Below are 24,118 nucleotides of genomic sequence, written 5' to 3'. Positions count from 1 at the left end.
TAGAGGTCACCTTATGATGCCTAATATCTGGTGATTCTTCCTCCTGAAACCAGGCGCTTCCTTGGATTGAATATGCCCATAATAGCCTTCCCTCATCATCCACTGGGCTGACCCCTTTTCAGTGTTGCCTCGGTTACCAGCCCCCTCTTTTTCCCTGAACAGGAGGAGGAGACAGCTGTCCCTTCAGCCCAAGCCTTTAGCCAATGCTGTTGCAGAGTTTGGGCACATGCGAGACATCACCTGTTATGCTCCAATCATGCATACAAGAGGATGGCAGATCGACACCACAGGCCAGCTCCTGTTTACCAGCCAGGAAAAAAGGTTCATGTCATCCATGACCAATCTCCCCCTCAAGGTCCCTTCTCATAAGTTGACTCCCAGGTTTGTCAGTCCCTTTCCTATTTCTAAGGTCATTAACCCCACAACTGTGAGATTGTTATTGCCCAAGTCTATGAGGCGCATCGACCCATCCTTTCATGGCTCCCAACTAAGACCCCTGGTCTCTTGACCCTTCTCTCCCCCTTCCACGGCTCCTCCCCCTCCCAGGATCATTAATGGAGATGAGGACTCTACAGTCAGGAAACAACTAAAAGGTCTGTCGAGGAGGTTGGGGGTTACAGTATCTGGTCAACTGGAAGGGTTAGGGCCCGGAGGAGAGGTGTTGGGCATCAACGTGTTTCATCCTCGACCCTGCACTCATCATGGACTTCCACCACAAGAATCCGGAAGCTCTATCTGGGATGCCCAAAGGCATCCGTTAAAAAAAAAGGGGGGGGGGGGGGGGGTACTGGGGTTTACTGTCACAACCCAGCCCGGAACGTTCAAATTCTGCATTTTCCCCGTTCTCCCCATACTGCACGAACACATCTGCTATGTATTTGCTTTTCGTCAGTCAGTATACAAACATGATGAGAATTACACAACGTTGAAGGGAGAGGGAAGAGGAAAAAACCCAACACACACAAAAAAAAACCCTACTCGCCGTTATGTAATGTCAGGTTCACACTCATGTTTGTTTTTTTTCCTCTGCTGCCTTTCCCCGGGTCTGACTTGGATTACATTTTTTTGGTTTATGATTTTTGCCTGCTCTTTTTGTGACTTTTTGACCGTGACTGACTCTGGATTCAGTTTTTTCCTGGCTATTGATTGTCGGCAGCACTCGGATTTTTCCTGGGATTATTCTGACTGTTTACTCTGTGTCTGCTCTGCAGTCCTAGGATTTAGCCAGAACATTTCTGACTGTGTTGCTGTGTCTGCTTCGTGCCTGTGCTCCTCACCATTCTACTCATCAACTACGCCACAGTCTAATCCATGACTTTCGTAGCTGCTCTTTGGGTCCTATTTGCATCCGTGTCCTCCTGGTCGTGACACTTCACAACAAGGTATGAAAGCAGACAGCTGGACACCATCCTTAACACTGATGTTCCTGAACTGAAGATATAAGGATACTTTTGTTACTATGGAGGAAGAGATGAAGGCAATACTTTTACAGAGATCTGATGACATTTGAAGACAAAGAAGCAGGTCCAAGAAGCAGAGCAACAGCAACAGGAAGGGCAAAGGAAAAAAAATGCAAACAGACTTGAGAAGCCTGCTGTCCATCAACAAGCTTGAACAGATGGAAGTGTCAGGAGAGGCTTGTCAGGCTGAGGGTTGGGCAGGTTCCACATCCCTTGCTAACAAACTTACACTAAAGCAGCCATATCATTATGACCACTGAGACGTGAAGTGAATAACACTGATTGTCTCAATGGCAGTGGCACCTGTCAAGGGGTGGGGTATATTAGGCAGCAAGAAAACAGTCAGTTCTTTAAAGTTTGCGTGTTGGAAGCAGGAAAAAACAGGCAAGTGTAAGGATCTGAGCAATATTGACAAGGGCCAAATATCACCAGTTGTCCTTCCTTGGACCGCTTTTGGCAGGTACTAACCCAGACTTCCCACCAGACTTTTTGGCCAATTATGTTTTCATCTGCTGGACAAATATACACAATACCAGCATAGCAAAGGGCATCCATTGCTATCCCCAACCTGGTAAAAACAATGCATTTGGTCTTTGCAAACAGAGATGTACATGTTTATTTGAACATAGAGCGTGTAAGTGAGGTCTGATCACAAGTGGGTGTTAATTTAGAACATTTTTAATTTAGTTTTACTCTTAGTCCCTGAATGAAAATTGTAGTTGGCTCATAATTTTGCTTTACAGCATTTCTGATACACTAAAATTTGACAAGCCTGGATTTCTTGTTATCTACATCTGTCGTCATATGATTTTACCAAACATTTAGATATTATAGAGATAATAATTTCAGCCAAAATGATGTTCTTTCCACAGTTCAGAAAATGCTATTTTTTAATAAAGATAAAAGGACAATTTGAAATACGAAAAACATCAAGTTTCAATAAGTGTTTGTTGAAATGAAATATTTTTGGATTATCAGGGATGTGAGTGACAAATTTAAAAAAAAAGAGGAAAATTTTTAGGCTCAACAGACGACCCCGAAGGGGTCGTCACGACAACAAGTTGTCGTGGGGAGGGTATGGGAGGGTGTGCCCTCCCATTGGTGGGGGTCTGGGGGGTCTCCCCCACGAAAATTTTTGTAAAAAGGACTTAAAATGGTGACACTTTAAGCACATAAAATGTAAAATTTCTAAATTAGCACATTTCAGTTTAAAAAATGTTTTGGTCAAATTTCATGGTGCTTTAGTGATACATGTTTCAGAACTTTACAAAAAAATTTTGAAAATGAGAAAAAAGTGTCATGTTTCAGGTTTGGGGTGCCGTGTCTGGCCTTAAGTCTGAAAAATGTTACCATTGATACCAAACTACCACCACTACAAATGTCATGTTAGGCCATATGAAAATAATTTCTTGTTTCTCATCACTATTTTTCCTCAAAATGGGTAGGACGGGCTTATTTTATTTTTATTTTATTTTATTTTTCTGCTATGTGGGGGATAAAACACGAAAAATTGGAATGGTTGGAGCAGACTCTGGTTTCAGAGGCATGACGCTAAATTACCAGTGTAAAAAAAAAAAATGTTTATGGTGGGTCAATTTTTTTTGGTTCGGGCTGTAATGATTATGAGGAACAAGAATATAATTTTATGTGGCCTTACATAACTAGCAATAAAATTTAAACCCTGCCACCAGTTCATAGTACATGTACTTACTCTCTTCAATCAGACCTAACACCTGAAAAATTAATGGCTAAATAAAATTCCACACTTTCTGTGAAGTTTATACTTGCAATATAATTTCAGATTAAACCTAATCATTGTTCAAATGTATCTGTAAATATTAAATGTGCTAGTGATAAATTAGATTGGAATTATCACATTATTTTCAGAGAACTAAAAATTTCATTCAAAAAGTAACAGTGAAGGTAATGTTTTTAATACGTAGGATAAAACATTATTATTATTATTATTGATGCCTACCTGGCAATGCATAGTTAGTCTTCTGAATCTCAACTCGACTCCTGTGTTTTTCGCTTTTCACGTGTCCACTGAGAGTCACAAATCCACGCCGTCCGTAGTTCAGTTCACAGCAACACAATTTGCAACGTGCGATTCCTTTCTTGTTGAGTTTTTCAAAAACCAAACTAAAAACACTTCCATCGGGAGCTTTGCGCTCTAACCAGTCCCAACGCCACTTATTTTCAATGCCAGAATCTATTTTCGTGACATCGGACTTCACAGACAACGCCGCCATTTTCATTCATACTCGTACATACCTGCCAACCTTGGAAAAAAATTTTGAGTAGCAACTTATCGTGGCGGTGCAGCGCAGCACGGCGTGAGGTCAGGCACATTTGCTGATCAGTATTGATTGTAATGAGGGAGCATGTGAACAATGTATTACTAAGCACAGAGTTCCCACTCACCACCATATCTAGTTATTCAACATACAAGCAGACTATGAAGAAAACAAGAACTCTTAATGAAAAGGCATGAATATATTTCCAATGCTTTCACCAAGACATTTGGCACAAGGCAACTGTGCCCCAAAAATATGTCCTTTATACAGACCTTAAACTTAAAGATAAGGGATAAATGTACTGCCTTTGGCATATTGTGTCTTAAATACATTGGGAATTATAAACAACAAAGAATCCCAAATAGCATGCTATGTCCCTTTTGACATTTAGCATTATATTGTATAGATAACAGAAAAACCAAAGGGCTATAGCCTATGTCTTTTAAAACAGACGCCGGCAGTCTGCAAAACACACACACACACACACACACAATCCTTTTTTCATAAATTTAGTTTTGACCATAAAAGAGATTCTGTTGCTCCTCGCTACACTAAACATCGAAAGTGAATATTCCAGAGTACCTATATAAATATATTTTTTTCAATATTAATATTTAGTAAATGCAAACTGATAACCACACTTACAGAAAAACTTACTGAAAATAAATTATAGGCTACTCTGGCCTATCCAATAACATAGCCTTTATAATATTCGCTGACCTGGCCTAATTTGGAAAAAAATAATGGCCTATGTATATAAATGCAAGCATTTCTATGTTAGCAATATTATTACCTGTATTTCCTTGATGGCTAATGTCAAAATCATAATTGCACACTGTGCAAAACGCATGATTAGGCAGTTTAGAGGGGCGGAGGCATGGCCATTGATCTTGATACTTCGTTAGGAACTTCTGAGGGGCACAGACTCGCTTCTTTTTAGATTTGCTAACCTCTCTCTGTCAGTATCCTCATCTGACGTCATGTGTATTATTAACTGCAAGGCACGCGCATACACAAAACACACATCATCCACTACACGCACTTACGTGAAAACACTTCGTGCGCTGCTCATTGAATCTCACATGCACGAGTAGCCTAGTTCAGAAGATTTTAACGCGTCTATCGGTCGACTGGATGGAAACGTCAGTAGGCTACTACATTTTCACTTTAGGCTATGCAATATTTTTTGGATTGAGAAGCCTGGGTCAAATATCAAAACAAGCTGGAACAAATATTTCCTTCAGATAAGGCGGAACACTGTGCTTTGAACTCTGACGTTAGAACGGTTGTCCTTGCTTTATTCACAATACCCTTGCCCTGCTCATTTACCTTCGAAATGGTGTTTAGCACCGTCCTCCCTTGTAAAACCAGTTACAGTATGAAGATCGACCGAGAGGGATGAAAATCAATGTCGTTACTTTCGTTTTGACGGCTCCTCGGCTCTCTGCTTCGCCTCATAGCCTAGGCCAGGGGTGTCAAACCTGATCCATAAAGGGCCGTGTGGCTGCAGGTTTTCATTCCAGCCATGCAGCAGCACCCTGATTTGGCTTATTCAATCAACTGACACACCCACCCTTTAATCAAGGGTGGGTGTGGCTGCAAGTATTTGACTGTGTGAAGACAGTTCAGTTGATTGAATGAGCCAAGTCAGGTGTGCTGCTGCATGGCTGGAATGAAAACCTGCAGCCACAAGGCCCTTTATGGATCAGGTTTGACACCCCTGGCCTAGGCCTATTTGAAGAGTTTAAAACTAGCGCTGTGATTGGTCGAAGTCTTCTTTTCTCTACAGGTTGCTGGTCAATGCGGTTACACCCACAGACGAGTTGCCTAGTGCGCGAATGCACAGACAGTTGAACCGGAATATTAAAGATCTTTCTAGAGGTCTGCGCTGGACAGAATTTTCAGTCCCGCTCCCGCAAAGAATTATGATTTTCAGTCCCGCTCCCACCTGCCATATTTTGTCCCGCTCCCAAATCCCGCATGATGCAGACGTTCGCGTTATTTCTCACGAAAGTTCTTGTCATTGGCTTGGGGAATTAAACATGCTGAGCTTAGCTGAGCTCTCCACTGACCGATCCTTCACCTAGCGCACGGAGCGAGGGTGCGCGTTGCCAGGCGGCATGCGCAGCTGAGGCTTTACAGAGATACCCAACACACCTACCAACATCTACAGTGGATATTAACAATATTGTACATAGCTTATATGTCACTCCTCTCATTTACATTCTAGGAAATACAAGTAGGCCTATAAGAAATTAATATAATTTAAAGACACAGCGTGATGGTGCCCCGCCCCCTACTTTGAGTGGATTTGAGCATAAATATCTACAGCTCACGTTCAGGGCTGCGTTTCCCAAACAACCAACCAAGTTAGCATTAAACCAATATGGTACGATGCAAGTTTGAACTAACTAACATCCAAAAAACGACTGTTTCCCAAAGCTGTAGTACCAACTTGGTCTGAACCAAGTTGATTTGAACCAACACAGTTGAAACCACGATGTTTTCAGATGTGTTCGGATGGTCTCGTTTATTGTCGGAATTCAGAGAAACAACCCGAAGTTGGCTGACAGTGCGAACGGCATTTCACCATTAAATGACCGTTAAGCCAAATTTGGTGCGTCCATAATCTTCCCCTGATGCTTGCAACTTGGTGTAGATGTTCATTTAGACTAATATAAAATTGCAACACCCCTCATTTGGAAATCACGTGTAAACAAAAGGCATCTCCATAAATTAAAGCATCATATACTAGTTTTGGCTATAAGGCTATTTGCCCTGATTAAAAATAGCTAAGCAAACTGCTGTGAGATGGCACAGAGAACGTTATGTAGATCTACATGTTGTGTATTTATAGGTGGCATTGTTAGGTTTATTGTAAGTTTATTGTTTAGACTCTGACATTCTGCTGACACATTCCAAGTTGAGCGCTGCATGTGCTCATGATTGACAGCTCTCGCTTTGATTGACAGCTCTCACTTTGCGCACTCGCACTCCCACTTTCTTTTTAAAACAGCACTTACTTCTGAAGCACTGTGACCTTCACTAGAGGAGCTCTGCTCTTCTGCCATGATCGGAGATCTCAAACACGGAAGAGCGGAAAGGAATCGGAAACGTACGCGAGATTAGACCACATCCGCAAATTTAGGCATCTTAAAATGTTTTTATTAATGCCAAATAAAATATCCAGCACAAATTATATATGATAGACATGAATTAATAATTTATAAATTTTATTTTAAACACGTTTTTAGTTAGCGGGACTGCAGCTTATCACCTCCCCCTCCCGCCCGAAATGAGCTTTCAAAATTTGCCCCGCGCCGCACTGCTTTGCGTTGGGTCCCGCGGGAGTGCAGGGCTCTACTTTGAACTCAAAGCCATCAATGGCTTTTTGCGTATTTTGAAGTGTTAAATCGTAGCAGCGTAGTTTGATGTCTAAATGCGTATCTGCTACGCAAAATGCGTAAAGGTTGGCAGGTCTGCTCGTAGCAGTGCATGTACAATAGCGACTCCTCTCCACACAGCGATAATGATCAGATCGCTGTAAGGAGCTTTCGTCACTTCCGCTTAGTAAAATCCGGAAAAGTTTCGCGCCAGACTTTACCGAATATATATATATATATATATATATATATATATATATATATATATATATATATATATATATTTTTTTTTTAATTTTAGAAAACGCGGAAAACGATTTTTTACGCGGAAAGGCAATTTGAAAAACGCGGATTTCCGCGGAAACGCGGAGATTTCACATCCGTGATTATAGTTCTGTTTTCAGTTTTCACTTCATGCAATATGCTTCTAAGACTTCTTTCATCTGTAATAGGTCAATGATTGTTAGTATTCAGGTAACAGTCTATCCACTGTGTCGGAAAACATGAAACAGCTACTACATGAAGAAATTACCAATTATAACTCCTGCTTCTGCTATTTTCACATCATTATTTCAATATGGTTGTAAATGCCTGGGGTATGGCGCTAACCTATGCATTTGTTTTGGAAATATGTACCAACAAATTCCACTCGATGCCTGTCCATTTTAAGGAGTTATGCACGTCAGTAACTTTGACTTCACTGATGACTTAACAGAGCACCATCAACCAATCGGAAAGCACAAATGTTTACACATCCGGGAATCTACTACTGAACTGTCCTAAAGTGGTTTTGAAAAACTCAAATAAGTCAACCAGCATGATTTCATCTGTCCAGATGCTTTCAGTGTTATGCGAGATGGTAAGTTATGTGAATTCACTGTATTTTATGTCCAACTGTTTGAAACGAGTGTTTATTTTATAAAATCTGGTCATACCTTTGAAATATACTGAAGAATACAGTTGGTAAACACCAGATGCAGCAAAGCTGACAGCATTCTCCTCAAATCTTAAAAACTCAGAGATGCTCACCTACTGTCACCACAGCATCAAGAAGCAGCGCCAATGGGACTTTCGAGTTGCATTTCACAGGGCATAACTCAGTTTCCCCAACAACCCTTGCACTGATCACATGCTTCTGATGATGCACACTTGTACTGAGCTTACTTTTGTAATTAGTTCTTTGTTAAAAGCCTGAGTTTTGTACACCATTTTGTCTTGTGCTTGCCGTTTAACTGCTGGTTACTCAGCCCAGATTATTCTGTGATCCCAGTACCAGATGCGTTTGTCTTGTGTTTTGCCCTTTTCAATAAAACTCTGCACATGCATTCATCTCCTGCGTATGCCTGACATTTACAATTTGGCTTGCTGTTTTTCAAGAAGACATAAGTTGCCATTGTAGATCACTGCTGTTTATGTCACAATTGTACTCATTTCGCAAGTCTGCATAAATTAAATAAAATTGTGTCATAATAGGTACTAATGTGTAAAATGCAGGTTACACATAAACTGACAGACATATAAATCAGTCCATGGTAGTCATTACAGTCAGTCCATTTAGTTATTCTATAGTCATTTTAACAATTAATAATAATAATAATAATAATAAAAAAACACCACCCAGAACCAGTCACAGATATTGGGCCCGTCACCATTTTATGGGACTTTACAATACATCCAAAGAGGACAATCAAAGCTAATCAGCCAGCTATTAGTGATCAAAGGCCACAAAAACAGAAAATGCATCCTGACTGACATGGCAGTTCCAGCAGACTGCAATATCGCATTAAAAGTATTCAAAAACCTATCAAAATACAAGAACCATGAAATAGAAATGACAAAAACGTGGCATATGAAGACGATAATTCAAGTCGCAGTTGGGGATTAAGGATTAATTAGAAAAGGATCTGACAGATTCATATAAAAATATCCGTGTCTAAAAGAAATACAAAAAAATTGTTCTCAAGTACAATTCATGCCTTACGAAGATCTTCATCTGTGTTTCACTTCAAAGAAGACTCGTGCAGGGAAAAAGGTCATGGAGCCATTAGGTCTCTGATTGAGACCCGGAAGGAAACGTGTATATAACAGAAATCAAAAATAATAATAATAATAATAATGCCAAAAAAGTTCTGTATAATGAGAAAAAGGTATTGGTTAAGTGGTGTACATACTTATGCAACCAAGTAATTCTAAGTCTCCCTTCCAAAATAAAAACATTTATTTTTGTATTTCCCTTGAATTTTCTTGGTTGCTATATCAAATTAAAGGTGGAAAAATATGGCATGATTTATCTTGGTTTAATTTTTTTTATATCACACAAACCTGCAATTTTAACAGGGGTGTGTAGAGTTTTAATATCCACTGTACATAAAAGAAAAAAACAAATCTGCAGAACTTTTATATTGCTGGACCAGAATCTTGATCAGGTATGAAATGTACTAACTTTCTGACAGGCTCTTTTGCACGCATGTTTATACTCCTTTGCTTTGGATTCAGAATGATACCCTGCCCCTGCAAAACAAAACAAAAAAGAAGAAAAATGCAATTCATATTTCAATATTAAATCATAACTTAATAGCCAATACTGTTGACAGTTGTAACATATTAAAAAGCTAGAATTTTAAAAGTAGTTCTGGGTAACTGATTTCTTACTATATGGCCAAACATGTGGGCCTTTGAGAAACTGTTGTCACAAAGTTGGAAGCACACAATTGTACAGAACGTCTTTGTATGGCATAGTATTACAATTTCCCTTTACTGGAACTAAGGGGCCAAGCCAAAACCTGGTCCAGCATGACAGTCAGTGCGTTTACATGCACATCCAAATCGAGCTGCTGTTGGTAATCGAGCAAAGGGTCCCAGCAGGGGTGCCAGAGAAATCCAATCCTACATGCACACAAGGAAATCGAGCTATTGTGTGAAGTACATTGTGCACCCGAGCCACAGGTGGCGCTACACGCCCCATCGTGTTGATACACTTCCGGTTGTCGTCATGAAGAGCTATTCAAGAGTGTAAACAAAGTTATCAGTTCCGTGTTCTCCATTGCGCGTTTTTCTCCCGTCCATGAATTTTAATATATTCAACTCCTTAAGCTGAATGAGCATGAACTCTGTCTCCTCATTGCTCCAGAAGTGCACGTTTCTGCTCGCCATTTTCTCTTCTTCGTTTGTTCCTCCTGACCTCTTCTGCTGCTCGCTACTACTGTTGTCATGCCGACCGAGGCTGTCGTGTTTCCCGCTTGTGGTCTCGTCACTTCCGGAAGGGGCAGTGCTGAAGTAAGTAGCTCGACTACGTAGCTCGATAGGGTTTACATGCACTAAGTAGCTCGGCAAAAATCACATAATGTAGGTCGTGTAGCTCGATTACGAGAAATCAAGTTCGGTTCAATTTCAGCCTAGCTAAGGTGTATCCATGGCATTTAGAACTTCGATTTCAGTCGAGCAACGGCAGAAATTCGATTTTCTCTATGTGCATGTAAACGCACTCAGTGTTCCTGTGCACAAAACAAGCCCCATAAATACATGGCTTGCTAAGGTTGGCATTCAAAAATTTCAGTGGCCTGCACAGAGCCCTGACCTCAACCAATCTGAACCCCTGCGGGATGAATTAGAATTTCAAGTGCATTCAGGCCTTTCTGCCCAAGATCAGTACCTGACATCATTAATGCTTTTTTTTTTCCTTTGGCTGAATAGCAAATCCCTATAGCCATGGTCAAAAATCTAGTGGAAAGCGTTCCCAGAAATGTGATGGGTATAACAGTAAAGGCCGACAAATGGTAACATGTCCACAAACCTTTGGCATGTAATGCATTTGCTAGATTACTTTACAACTGTTGTTTATGTTTTTTTATTATTATTACTTCTGTTATATCATGTCTTTTCAGCAAGCATTTTTATTGACTCAAGGATAATTTGTGGCCTATTTTTGTTGCTTCCATGCAACAAAAATTGTTTGGCACAAGAAATTTTAAGCAAGATAGTTTTGATTTTTGCTGCAACTTAATCATGGTTACTTCCCACCTCACTGCCTCTCTCATCTGTGCAATAACTACAAATCGAGGACACCAAGGGCTTATTTAGAGACATGTGAAGACAGCATGAACTGCAGTTGCAGTGCCTATATCACAGATCAGCTGAATGGACCCAATAGATAGCACTAAATGGTTCTATGAGATCACACAATTGGCTAGCGTTGCTTTAATCAGCAGGGGAGGGACCAAGAATATCCCTCCCATTCAGAGAGCAAGGCCAACTATGATATCATAGACCCCTGATTATCTTCAGATTTACAAAAGGGGAACGCTTTATACCGTAAATCCTCTAATATAGGCCGGGGCCTTTATTTCACTCAAGTGCATCTTGGTCCAGGCCATTATTGGAAGGAGGCCAGAATTAGAGGCAGGCCTCTATTTCTATTTGAGCAAAACAGACTACCAGTGGAATGAATAAAAACGAGATTTTGTGTCGATTTGAACCTATAAAATAGGTTGATGCTTGGTTGCCTGGTTACCACCAGACCTACCGGTAATCACAATCAGGGGTGCCTGCAGGGTTGAACTGTAAGGTACGCACTAGCGGTGTAATCCCCCCCCAAAAAAAAACCGCTTGCGTGCTGCAGTTTCTATGAAGAGTCGATCTATAGGCTTATACACAAAACAACGATAGAACTTTAACTTGAAATTGAACAATAGCCTTCCATGAACACAGGCTGATATTTGAACAACATATGTGAACTACACACGACAATAAACAAACTCTTTATAGCCTCGATTAGAATCTAGTGAACTTGCTCAGCACTACCGCACGCACGACTCAGACACACACTGTAGCGCAACGTGGGGTACACAGACTCGTTGAAAAACTCCTCGGGTATTTTTCTGAGTTTACCGAAAATCAGAGTAGAAGGAGCCACCCACCCTCTGTCTGGTTTGAAGCGGTTCTGTAGGACATTGAGCTTTACGGAGTCCGGTGCACATTTTAAGGCATCTGGTTGAAGTTTACCTATGTCTGATAAATCTGATGTCAGTGATAGCGGGCTGACTCGTGGCTCATTAGTAAAGCTATCTGATGGCTCATTTGTCAGCAAGGTGGAGCAACCATCTACTTCTGATCGTAAGGGACATGGGGAGATGTAGGTGTTCTTATATGAAATTCACTGGATGTATGGCTAGTTTCAAACTCAGAGGTAGATGAAGGCAATTCCCTCAAAGGAACTGAGCTAGCATCCAGCTGCAGCGTACTGCTGCTAGGTTGCGGAGGAGTGGAAGCTGCCGGTGCCGTGTTACTAGCTGATACTGGAGAGGACTGGCAAGCAGATGACACCCCTGGATCACTGCTTTTGGACTTTTTCGTAAAAGTCTGAAACAAGCTCGTTTGTTTCAGGGTTCGTTTACTCATTTTTGACTCGCTTCTCAATAAATTCTCGCACAAGCTCTGACTACTGACGATTGTCTGTCTCTGTTTCTCAAAACTGGAGAGAATCTCAGTGGTGCAAGAAAAGTATATCTGCATTGACCAATGAGCTTTCTTGGTCACGCACACCCCACCCACTCCTGAAGCACACAAATGCGCCGGCACACACACGTCTCTCTCTCTCTCTCTCTCTCTCTCTCTCTCTCAAATTATGTTGCATTGCCAAAGCATTCAGGTAACAATTATAATTTAAAAAAAAATCTCTCTCCCCAAGGTACACCTAGTGCGTACGGCCGTACGCCTGGCGGCGCCACTGATCACAATTGTCTTTCAGATCGGAACGATTGTGTAAGGCCACTATGATCTCAAACATCGTTGGTTATAGCCCCGGCCTGTATTAGAGTCCGGCCATTATTTACCTCCTCCGACAGCGAGACCGGCCAATATTAGAGTCCCGGCCAGTAATGGAATACAGGCCAGTATTAGAGGATTTACTGTAACTGCACCATTTGGAAGTACAGCTATTTAAGTTTGATAAATGTTGTGGAAGTAATAAAAATGCTTGATAAAATACAGTAACATATGAATAAAATTTATAAAATGAGAAATTATTTCTAATATACTTTTCTAAAGACCAGATTCCATTTTGATGAACAAGCTTCATTGTTTATCTATAAAGATGCATTACCACCATGCATAATTATGGTAAGTTTGCAAAATGAATAATGAGTTAACGCTCTCTTGAGAGAAAAGTCAATCAGTGCGTTTACATGCACATCCAAATCGAGCTACTGTCGGTAATCGAGCTAAGGGTCCCAGAGAAATCCAATCCTACATGCACACAAGGAAATCGAGCTATTGTGTGAGGTACATTGTGCACCCGAGCCACAGGTGGCGCTACACGCCCCATCGTGTTGGTACACTTCCGGTTGTCGTCATGAAGAAGAGCTATTCAAGAGTATAAACAAAAGTTATCAGTTCCGTGTTCACAAGAAGAACGACGACGAGGACAGTCAGCAACATCGTTATATATATATATATTCAACTCCTTAAGCTGAATGAGCATGAACTCTATCTCCTCATTGCTCCAGAAGTGCACGTTTCTACTACTGTTGTCATGCCGACCGAGGCTATTGTGTTTCCCGCTTGTGGTCTCGTCACTCGTCACTTCCGGAAGGGGCAGTGCTGAAGTAAGTAGCTCGACTACGTAGCTCGATAGGGTTTACATGCACTAAGTAGCTCAGCTACAATCGCATAATCTAGGTCGCGTAGCTCGATTACGAGAAATCCAGTTCGGTTCGATTTCAGCCAAGCTAAGGTGTTTCCATGGCATTTAGAACTTCGATTTCAGTCGAGCTACGGCAGAAATTCGATTTTCTCTATGTGCATGTAAACGCACTGAATGGAGAATGGCCAAACTGGTTCAAGCTGACAAAGGCTAAAGTAACTCACAATCACTCTGTACAACTGTGGTGAGCAGAAAAACATCTCAGAATGCACAGCATGTTCAACATTGAGGCAGGTGGGCTCCAACAGCAGAAGACTATATCGGGGTCTACTTCTGTCAGCCATGAACAGAAAGCTGAGGCAGCCTTCTGGTCAGAGCAGGCATAGGGTAAGCAAAACTACAGCTGGAGACTGGAAAAATGTAACCTGAAACGTTTCCAACATCTTGTGGAATTCATGCCACAAAGACGTGAGGCTGTTTTGAGAGCAAAGGGAGGTCCTACCCAGTACTGGTAAAATGTTCCTAATAAAATGTTCAGTGAATGTATACACACCCATTTGTCACTCTTTGTAAATGTAGATTCAAGAACAAACATGTAAGGTAAAAGAAATCGATGATTATTTTGGAGTATACTTTCTTGACAACATTTGCTCATTCCCTTTTTTTTTTTTTTAAATTCACAACACAGACATCCATAGACAACCAATGGTTCCATGAAAATTTCGACAATGTTGCAAACCTAATGATTCTCTGAAATGTGTATTAAAGGATATGGGACATGGATTTTTTTCTGGGTATAATTATGTATAAATGACATAAGAAATGCCATCTAAATCACTGCAGGGCGTCAAAAATGTGAAAATCATCACATTATTCAACTTTTTTATATATCAGCGTAAAACAATGATTCGTTAATGAGCTAGGTGGTCACGTGACCCGTGACGTCACAAAAACTTTCCAAGGAGCCAGCGCTTGGGAATCTAATGTAAACAGGTTACCGAAATGGACACCATCGACAGTGACATTCCCGATGTTTCACAGAGATGTGAAGTTAGACCTTATCAATTTGAACCGATAGCTGGAAATTCACATGAACATGGATCTTGTCTTTACTCTGACGGGTCAGATGATTCTGAGAGTGAGAGTTCATTCAGCCCTCATGAAACTGAAAGCGGTCGGCTCGATAACACTTCCTGGTAAGTTAAAAACAATTCTGCTCAAAGGCTAATGATCTGTTGAAAGAAGTATTATTTTTGTATCATACATTGAAAGTTCATCATAGATCTAGCTAAAGTCCGTTGCAAGCTAGGTTTTTTTTGCTGATATTTTTCGAGATTGATTGAGATACAATGCTTCCAGAGTCCGAGATGAAAACATTCAAAATGGCGAAACGCCATCACACAGCCAATAACACTACGCCATTTGGCGAAAGAGATGAAAATTAAGAAAAGTTAAACAAACTTACCAACATAACTTAACATTTATTTAAATGTCCATTAATGTTACAGGATTTCTTGACTGTCTCTACAGTTGTAGGAATGTTAGGCCCTGTATATTATGGCGCTATCACTGCCTCCATGAACCCGGCTATACGGCCTCTTAAATTTGGCTTGGCAATTAATATCGCTCAGTACCTGAGTATTAATGTTGAAAGAATCCTCAGTGAAATGGTCCGAACACAGTTTGTGGGAAACAGTAGGTGCAAAGTTTTTTCTACGGCAGTAGTGAGCCCACACTTTCCTCAGCTTCGGGTCCTTGGGGAATGCAAAAAAAACTTACTCCAGGGCATTTCCCATTGGAATTATTGCAACCATAAGCAGCACAATACACCATGATGTCCAATGTACGTTAAAGACTATAAAAACAATTTTCTTGTCATTCACTTCTCCATTCATCTACCCGCTTGTGCTGTGCCCGAAAGTTTTTGTGACGTATGATCACGTGACAGCGGCTCTTCCGGTTGTAAAATATGCATATCAGAGCTCGAGCAGAAATGCCATATAATCATCATGAATATAACGATTTTGCTGAATTTAACAGATGATTTTGTATTTGTTGATGCAATTAATTCATATTTTTAATGGAAAGAAACTGATATAGTGTGCATTTGTTTCATGTCCCATGTCCTTTAAGCTAACAATTGTATTTTTCTTCTGAACTGGTCATATTAAGTCTGCAGTTGATACTGTGGAGCAATTTAACTGACAAAAAAGATCAGCCAGTTATGTAAATCAGATAATTATGTAAACAAGCAGGTCATACAGAAGCTCCATACTTAACAGAATATGGTAATGCATCAACCTGATTTTTGATGACTTTTGTGACCGTACGACATCCATGTGTACGTATGAATGACGTATGCTTACCACGACCGGGTACCCAATCGTAATTGCAGGGCAATGTATCTCATAAGCACTTGACCACCGGACAAAATTTTTTCTTCATCTTTATTTACATAAGATAGAGGAGTTTCAAAATCCAGTGCTTATTTTTAATTTGCTTCTTAAAAAAATTAATGTGGGATTATTTACTAACACATTTTGTGGAAAATATTCATGACTGTTAAAACAGTTTTATTAATCCACTAGCTTGTTGGACAACTGACAGTTGGAACCAGACAATTGTTTAACATACCAAATTTGAAATATCAAGACTACAGCTCTAACCTTCGGAGCTCATACGTTGCATTCAGTTGAGGACTATGTTTTCCAGTAGGTTTTTATCTGACTTAGGTAGCTCCAAAAGGGATGCACTTAAATCATTCTTTATACCATAAAACTAATATTTGGTTTCATATCATTGGAAACACAGTTTTAATGTTGAATGCCAGTAAGTTTTCAGACTATTTTGATCAAATTAGTATGCAATTGTGTCAAAAAATGTCCTCTCCGAGACAGCTAATTTTTCAATATAAAATAACATATCTAAAATGATTATTTTCATCCTAAAATATGGTCAAGATATCGGGACATAAATATTAGAGACAACTAACACAAAGCTTACAGCCTTATATTTAAAAGCACTATGGAAGGAGTGGATTCTGAATTGTCAAAAAAATGTCCTCTCCGAGAATCACTTCATTTGTTTCTCCCAGCCCTGCTTAAAGCGACACTTAATCTTGTTATAATACAAACTATTACGCATGCCTATCTGTTCTTTAACTTGTCCTTCACTTAAAAACTGGTACAAGAACCAGTTTGAATCAATTTGAATTTTGGACCCCTGTGACACAAACTTTGTTCCCTGATTGTACAACAACCCCTATATTACTCTATCAAAGAGTAACAGAAATGATGTGTGAATGTGTCATGCATGTTCATACCTAAAAATATGTTCTGAAAAGTTTGAAAGAGAAGATTTCTTTGTTTGGAATCAGAGGCTCATAAAGGCCTTTAAAATATACCTAAAAATGATGCTTATTGAATCTGCTTTTTCATGTTCAGAAAATTTAAACACATACCTGCATGCACCAACACAAAGCCCACAGCTCTGCACTCTTTGCTGTTCTGTATAGTTCTTAAATAATTTAGTGGGGACGCATTCCCTTTGCAACCTGTTGATTTTATCGCTTTCTCCATGACCCATCCACAGAAGCATCTTGGTATACCAATCACTCACAGCATATACATACTAGACCTTTGATCCCTAAAGAAAGAAAAACATGAAATTAGGGAAATCTATTCGCATAATGTCAACAATATAAAGAAAAAGAATCAGTAAATCACATTTATTTTGTCAAGCTTATTGCTGTATTGATTAGATAGTCTTTTATTACATAGAATGACACAGGGGGCGGCATGGTGGTGTAGTGGTTAGTGCTGTCGCCTCACAGCAAGAAGGTCCGGGTTTGAGCCCTGTGGCCGGCGAGGGCCTTTCTGTGTGGAGTTTGCATGTTGTCCGCGTGGGTTTCCTCCGGGTGCTCCGGTTTCCCCCACAGTCCAAAGACATGCAGGTTAGGTTAAAGGGGTACCAAATAGAATATATACAGTTGCTGATGTGACAAAGTAACGTATTCTTAAGTATTCTATCAAATTTATATACTAGAAAACAACGAAATATCTTGGTAATTGTAAATATAATACTTTATACGCTAAACCGCACAAGAGTCGCCATTTTTAAAAGACCGTGACGTCAGCGCTACCCACTGCACTAGCGGAACTCTCCGAAATAGAGGAGATAAGCGTGTAATCATGGCGTCGGGCGCATCAAGTGAAAGCGACAGCTCTGTCGAATCATACGAAGAGATCCCGCAAGACACACTGCAAGCAGGCTATGGCTTAGAAGGGTACCAGTTTGAACCTAGGAGAGGTACTCTCGACTCCGGTGATGAAATAAGAGAAGAAAGCTCGGATGACGGCGAGGATGAGACTGATGCTGACCATGGGCAAGGCGAGCGTGGGGCAGAGCGTCTGCGTGCAGGTGACACGGCGTGGTGCTCATGCGGAAAATGTAACATGGAGTTGCTCACAAGTCGAGCAGAATTTATTTGCTGCAATGAGATAGGCGCCACCCGTGGACTTGTGAAATCGTCGCAAGAGGCAGAAACAGGTATTTCACACGTGCTATTCCCAACCTCAATGAGCCAACACAACTGGGCACATGCATACGTCATGAGTGTTACGCAGAGAAAATGAACGTGCATTCTGATTGGATAAAATTAATATCATGGCGGGCTGTTCAAACTGCGGAAATAGTTTGCACGAGCTACTTTCAAAACACTATAACTTTCCAACCTTAGAACAAAAAACTTTTGTAAATCTTGAATAAGGTTCGTTAATGTGTGTTTTATTGTTATATTTACTCTATATATTGCCCTCTGTTCCCCTTTAAGTGGTGACTCTAAATTGACCGTAGGTGTGAGTGTGAATGGTTGTCTGTGTCTATGGCTACGTTCACACTGCAGGCTGAAGTGACTCAAATCCGATCTTTTCGCCCATATGTGACCTGTATCCGATCTTTTATTGACAATATGAACGACACAGATCCGATTTTTTCAAATCCGACCCAGGCCGTTTGGATATGTGGTCCTAATTCCGATTCCTATCCGCTCTTTTCATATGCGACTTCAGTCTGAACCGCCAGGTCGCATTCATCCGACTTACACGTCATCAACAAGCCACAAACGTCACTATTCTGCGCTGAAGTAGGCAGCGGGTCTCTCAAAAAAAGTTACAACAACATGGCGCATAGTCACGGGCGCAGATAGAGGGGGGGGACTCGTCCCACCCAGATTTAAATTCACCTCGTTCGGTCCCCCCCACTTATAGGGAGGAAAAAACGTCTATGCTGTCTTTCTTTGCATAAGGCAAACCTCACGGAAAAATCAAAAGACTAATTACCATTCGGTTTATTGAGGTGCACAGTAGTGTATACATAGTTGCAACAACTCACATAAAACAAAACAAAGACTGATATTCGGTTGGTTGAGCTGCGCAGACTGCACAGGTTGCGAGCTCGAGCTTGGTTGCTATGGTAACCCACAACAAGTTTGACAGGCATATCGGGGTTGGGGTTGGTTTGCTGGCAGCTTTGTCCCCCCCAGTTCAAAAAACGTATCTGCGCCCCTGCGCATGACATCAATGCGAGGGACGCTTCGGGCTGTGAAGGTTCTGAATCTTCTCAATGGAAGGACGCAGAGGTTAGGGAGCTGATTTCCATTTGGGGGGATGCAGCTATTCAAGCTAGATTGGATGGGTCATACCGCAACCGGGCGGTTTTACTTCCGTAAACACTGGCCATGCTCACTGCATGTGACGTCGTCGTATCCTGCAATGCGCATGCGGAACACTTTTAGGTCGCTTTTCGTTCATACTGAGGATCACATACAAGTCGCATATATTTGTTAATGTGAACGACCTCACAAAAAAATCAGATTTCACAAAAAAATCGGAATTGAGCATTAAGCCTTGCAGTGTGAACGTAGCGTTGGTGTCAGCCCTGTGATGACCTGGCGACTTGTCCAGGGTGTACCCCGCCTTTCGCCCGTAGTCAGCTGGGATACAGTGGTGCTTGAAAGTTGGTGAACCCTTTAGAATTTTCTATATTTCTGCATAAATATGACCTAAAACAACATCAGATTTTCACACAAGTCCTAAAAGTAGATAAAGAGAACCCAGTTAAACAAATGAGACAAAAATATTATACTTGGTCATTTATTTATTGAAGAAAATGATCCAATATTACATATCTGTGAGTGGCAAAAGTATGTGAACCTCTAGGCTTAGCAGTTAATTTGAAGGTGAAATTAGGGTCAGGAGTTTTCAATTAATGGGATGACAATCAGGTGTGAGTGGGCACCCTGTTTTATTTAAAGAACAAGGATCTATCAAAGTCTGATCTTCACAACACACGTTTGCGGAAGTGTATCATGTCATGAAAGAAGGAAATTTCTGAGGACCTCAGAAAAAGTGTTGTTGATGCTCATCAGGCTGGAAAAGGTTACAAAACCATCTCTAAAGAGTTTGGACTCCACCAATCCACAGTCAGACAGACTGTGTACAAATGGAGGAAATTCAAGACCATTGTTACCCTCCTCATGAGTGGTCGACCAACAAAGATCACTCCAAGAGCAAGGTGTGTAATAGTCGGTGAGGTCACAAAGGACCCCAGGGTAACTTCTAAGCAACTGAAGGCCTCTCTCACATTGGCTAATGTTAATGTTCATGAGTCCACCATCAGGAGAACACTGAACAACAATGGTGTGCATGGCAGGGTTGCAAGGAGAAAGCCACTGCTCTCCAAAAAGAACATTGCTGCTCGTCTGCAGTTTGCTAAAGATCATGTGGACAAGCCAGAAGGCTATTGGAAAAATGTTTTGTGGACGGATGAGACCAAAATAGAAGTTTTTGGTTTAAATGAGAAGCGTTATGTTTGGAGAAAGGAAAACACTGCATTCAGCATAAGAACCTTATCCCATCTGTGAAACATGGTGGTGGTAGTATCATGGTTTGGGCCTGTTTTGCTGCATCTGGGCCAGGACAGCTTGCCCTCATTGATGGAACAATGAATTCTGAATTATACCAGCGAATTCTAAAGGAAAATGTCAGGACATCTGTCCATGAACTGAATCTCAAGAGAAGGTGGGTCATGCAGCAAGACAACGACCCTAAGCACACAAGTCATTCTACCAAAGAATGGTTAAAGAAGAATAAAGTTAATGTTTTGGAATGGCCAAGTCAAAGTCCTGACCTTAATCCAATGGAAATATTGTGGAAGGACCTGAAGCGAGCAGTTCATGTGAGGAAACCCACCAACATCCCAGAGTTGAAGCTGTTTTGTACAGAGGAATGGGCTAAAATTCCTCCAAGCCAGTGTGCAGGACTGATCAACAGTTACTGCAAACGTTTAGTTGCAGTTATTGCTGCACAAGGGGGTCACACCAGATACTGAAAGCAAAGGTTCACATACTTTTGCCACTCACAGATATGGAATATTGGATCATTTTCCTCAATAAATAAAGTGACCAAGTATAATATTTTTGTCTCATTTGTTTACCTGGGTTCTCTTTATCTACTTTTAGGAATTGTGTGAAAATCTGATGATGTTTTAGGTCATATTTATGCAGAAATGTAGAAAATTCTAAAGGGTTCACAAACTTTCAAGCACCACTGTAGGCTCCTGCGACCCTGTAGAACAGGATAAAGCAGCTACAGATAATGAGATGAGATGAGAATGACACAGCTTAACTGCTGCTGCATCCTGAATAGAACCGTGACAAAACCACCTTCTGTGGATCTTAGGTCCCAAGTCTAGAGGATACCATGCAGTTAATAGGGACTCCCTAAAGTGAATGACGCATGAAATGGAATGATGAATGACAGCTAGTGATTTGAACAATAAATGGTCCCTTGTCATTCAGATTCTTATAAATGGAATAACGATTGAAATGTAGGTGGAATGACATGCTTTCAGCTCATGAAATGGAATGACATCGTTTCTAAGTGGAATGACATACTTTTAGGTTATGTTATCAGTGATATCACCTTTTACAAATGGAATGACAGCGTTTCCAGGTGGAATGACATACTTTAAGCTAATGTTATCAGTGATATCCCCTTTTACAAATGGAATGACAGTGTTTTTAGGTGGAATGACATACTTTGAGGCAATGTTATCAGCTCAAAGTAAGTCAATACATATAGAAACCCTGTCATTCCATTTGTAAAAGCTGATATCCCACCAAGCACCCACTTATCTTATCCTAGGGAGGTCTAAAACTAAAGATTTCAATCGTTATTCCATTTGTAAGAATCTGAATGACAAGGGACCATTTATTGTTCAAATTTACTACCTGTCATTCGTCATTCCATTTCATGCGTCATTCACTTTAGGGAGTCCCAGTTAATATCATCCTGCACTCATATATTTGATTCAGTTTAATGGTTAACATTCAAGCTGAATCAATTTCTTATTTCCGTTATTGAAAAGTTTGAAAGCATGGGGTCAAATAAGCCTTGGGCAAAAACAGGGCAGGTTATAATTTCTCCTCTTGCAATACAGTTCTTAAATGCAAGCTCAGGTCGTTAGATAAATTAAAATGAAAGCACGACAGAGAAGGGTTTTTTTTAAGATAAGAGTAAAACACCATAACACGCAAGACGTAATGTTTCTCGCCTAAAACACCACAGTAATGCGTTCCAGTTAGTGTCGCAGACATTTAGTACAATCATGCAATAACATAAAATTCAGCACCCCAAGTACAGCTAGCTTCCAGTGTGCATAAAAGGTAAATACATACCTAGCTTATGTTCTGCTGTACGACCTACTTAAATTTAGCCAGTAACATTTCACGTTTATTTTTATTTTATTTCTTCTTCTTCTTCCGCCTCTTCTTCTTCCACTTCTAGTAGTTCTTCTTCTTCTTCTTCTGATTAATGGCGTTTCACAATATTTAATTGTATATCGCCACCTATTGTATAGGAGTGTGTGAGTTGGTCAGGTGAAGTCTTCGGCATGATAGGGGGAAAACTGCAGGCTGAAGTGACTCAAATCCGATCTTTTCGCCCATATGTGACCTGTATCCGATCTTTTATTGACAATATGAACGACACAGATCCGATTTTTTCAAATCCGACCCAGGCCGTTTGGATATGTGGTCCTAATTCCGATTCCTATCCGATCTTTTCATATGCGATTTCAGTCTGAACCGCCAGGTCGCATTCATCCGACTTACACGTCATCAACAAGCCACAAACGTCACTATTCTGCGCTGAAGTAGGCGGCGGGTCTCAAAAAAAGTTACAACAACATGGCGCATAATCACGGGCGCAGATAGAGGGGGGGACTCGTCCCACCCAGATTAAGGCCCAATCCCAATTCTAATTTCTACCCCTTCCCCTCCCCCTTCCCCTTGGCCCTTCCCCTTGAAACTGAGCTACAAGGGATAGGGCTTGAAATTCAACCACTGGTGAAGTGAGGTATTTGGTACTTCGGTGGGGAGATTTAAATCTAGTACATCATGCCAAGGTGGTAGGTTTTGGCCTAGGCGCTCATGAGTGGCATTTACTTGTTTTTTCTGGTGATAATAATTATACACTTGGGCCCAATCCCAATTCTAATTTCTACCCCTTCCCCTCCGCCTTCCCCTTGGCCCTTCCCCTTGAAACTGAGCTACAAGGGATAGGGCTTGAAATTCAACCCCTACGTATTGGGATAGCCCTTTAAATTCACCTTGTTCGGTCCCCTCCACTTATAGGGAGGAAAAAACGTCTATGCTGTCTTTCTTTGTATAAGGCAAACCTCACGGAAAAATCAAAAGACTAATTACCATTCGGTTTATTGAGGTGCACAGCAGTGTATACATAGTTGCAACAACTCACATAAAACAAAGACTGATATTCGGTTGGTTGAGCTGCGCAGACTGCACAGGTTGCGAGCTCGAGCTTGGTTGCTATGGTTACTAACAACAACTTTGACAGGCATATCGGGGTTGGGGTTGGTTTGCTGGCAGCTTTGTCCCCCCAGTTTTTTGTCCCCCCCCCAGTTCAAAAAACGTATCTGCGCCCCTGCGCATGACATCAATGCGAGGGACGCTTCGGGCTGTGAAGGTTCTGAATCTTCTCAATGGAAGGACGCAGAGGTTAGGGAGCTGATTTCCATTTGGGGGGATGCAGCTATTCAAGCTAGATTGGATGGGTCATACCGCAACCGGGCGGTTTTACTTCCGTAAACACTGGCCATGCTCACTGCGTGTGACGTCGTCGTATCCTGCAATGCGCATGCGGAACACTTTTAGGTCGCTTTTCGTTCATACTGAGGATCACATACAAGTCGCATATATTTGTTAATGTGAACGACCTCACAAAAAAATCGGAATTGAGCATTAAGCCTTGCAGTGTG

At 41.0% G+C, this 24,118-nt stretch overlaps 1 protein-coding gene across 8 annotated transcripts in view; it reads right to left on the bottom strand.

The window, feature by feature from the left end:
• The window catches only part of tasp1 (taspase, threonine aspartase, 1), a 179,698-nt gene extending 156,961 nt beyond the window's left edge, over positions 1-22,737 (bottom strand). For 7 of the 8 annotated variants that reach the window (XM_060916843.1, XM_060916841.1, XM_060916842.1 and 4 more), the window contains exons 1-3: positions 22,518-22,737; positions 17,241-17,425; positions 9,584-9,651 (exon numbers count right to left, since the gene is read on the bottom strand). In XM_060916843.1, coding sequence (XP_060772826.1) covers positions 9,584-9,651; positions 17,241-17,358 — 186 coding nt within the window. In that variant the 5' untranslated portion in view covers positions 17,359-17,425; positions 22,518-22,737. The remainder of the gene's footprint in view (positions 1-9,583; positions 9,652-17,240; positions 17,426-22,517) is intronic. The other variant, XM_060916848.1, reaches the window with a different exon arrangement.
• Between the last annotated feature and the right edge of the window lie 1,381 nt (positions 22,738-24,118).

This window comes from Neoarius graeffei, chromosome 3 (genome assembly GCF_027579695.1).
Source record: "Neoarius graeffei isolate fNeoGra1 chromosome 3, fNeoGra1.pri, whole genome shotgun sequence".
Lineage (NCBI taxonomy): Eukaryota > Metazoa > Chordata > Actinopteri > Siluriformes > Ariidae > Neoarius > Neoarius graeffei.
Note: the sequence above shows the minus strand (reverse complement) of the source record. Positions and strands in the feature narration are given on the sequence as shown.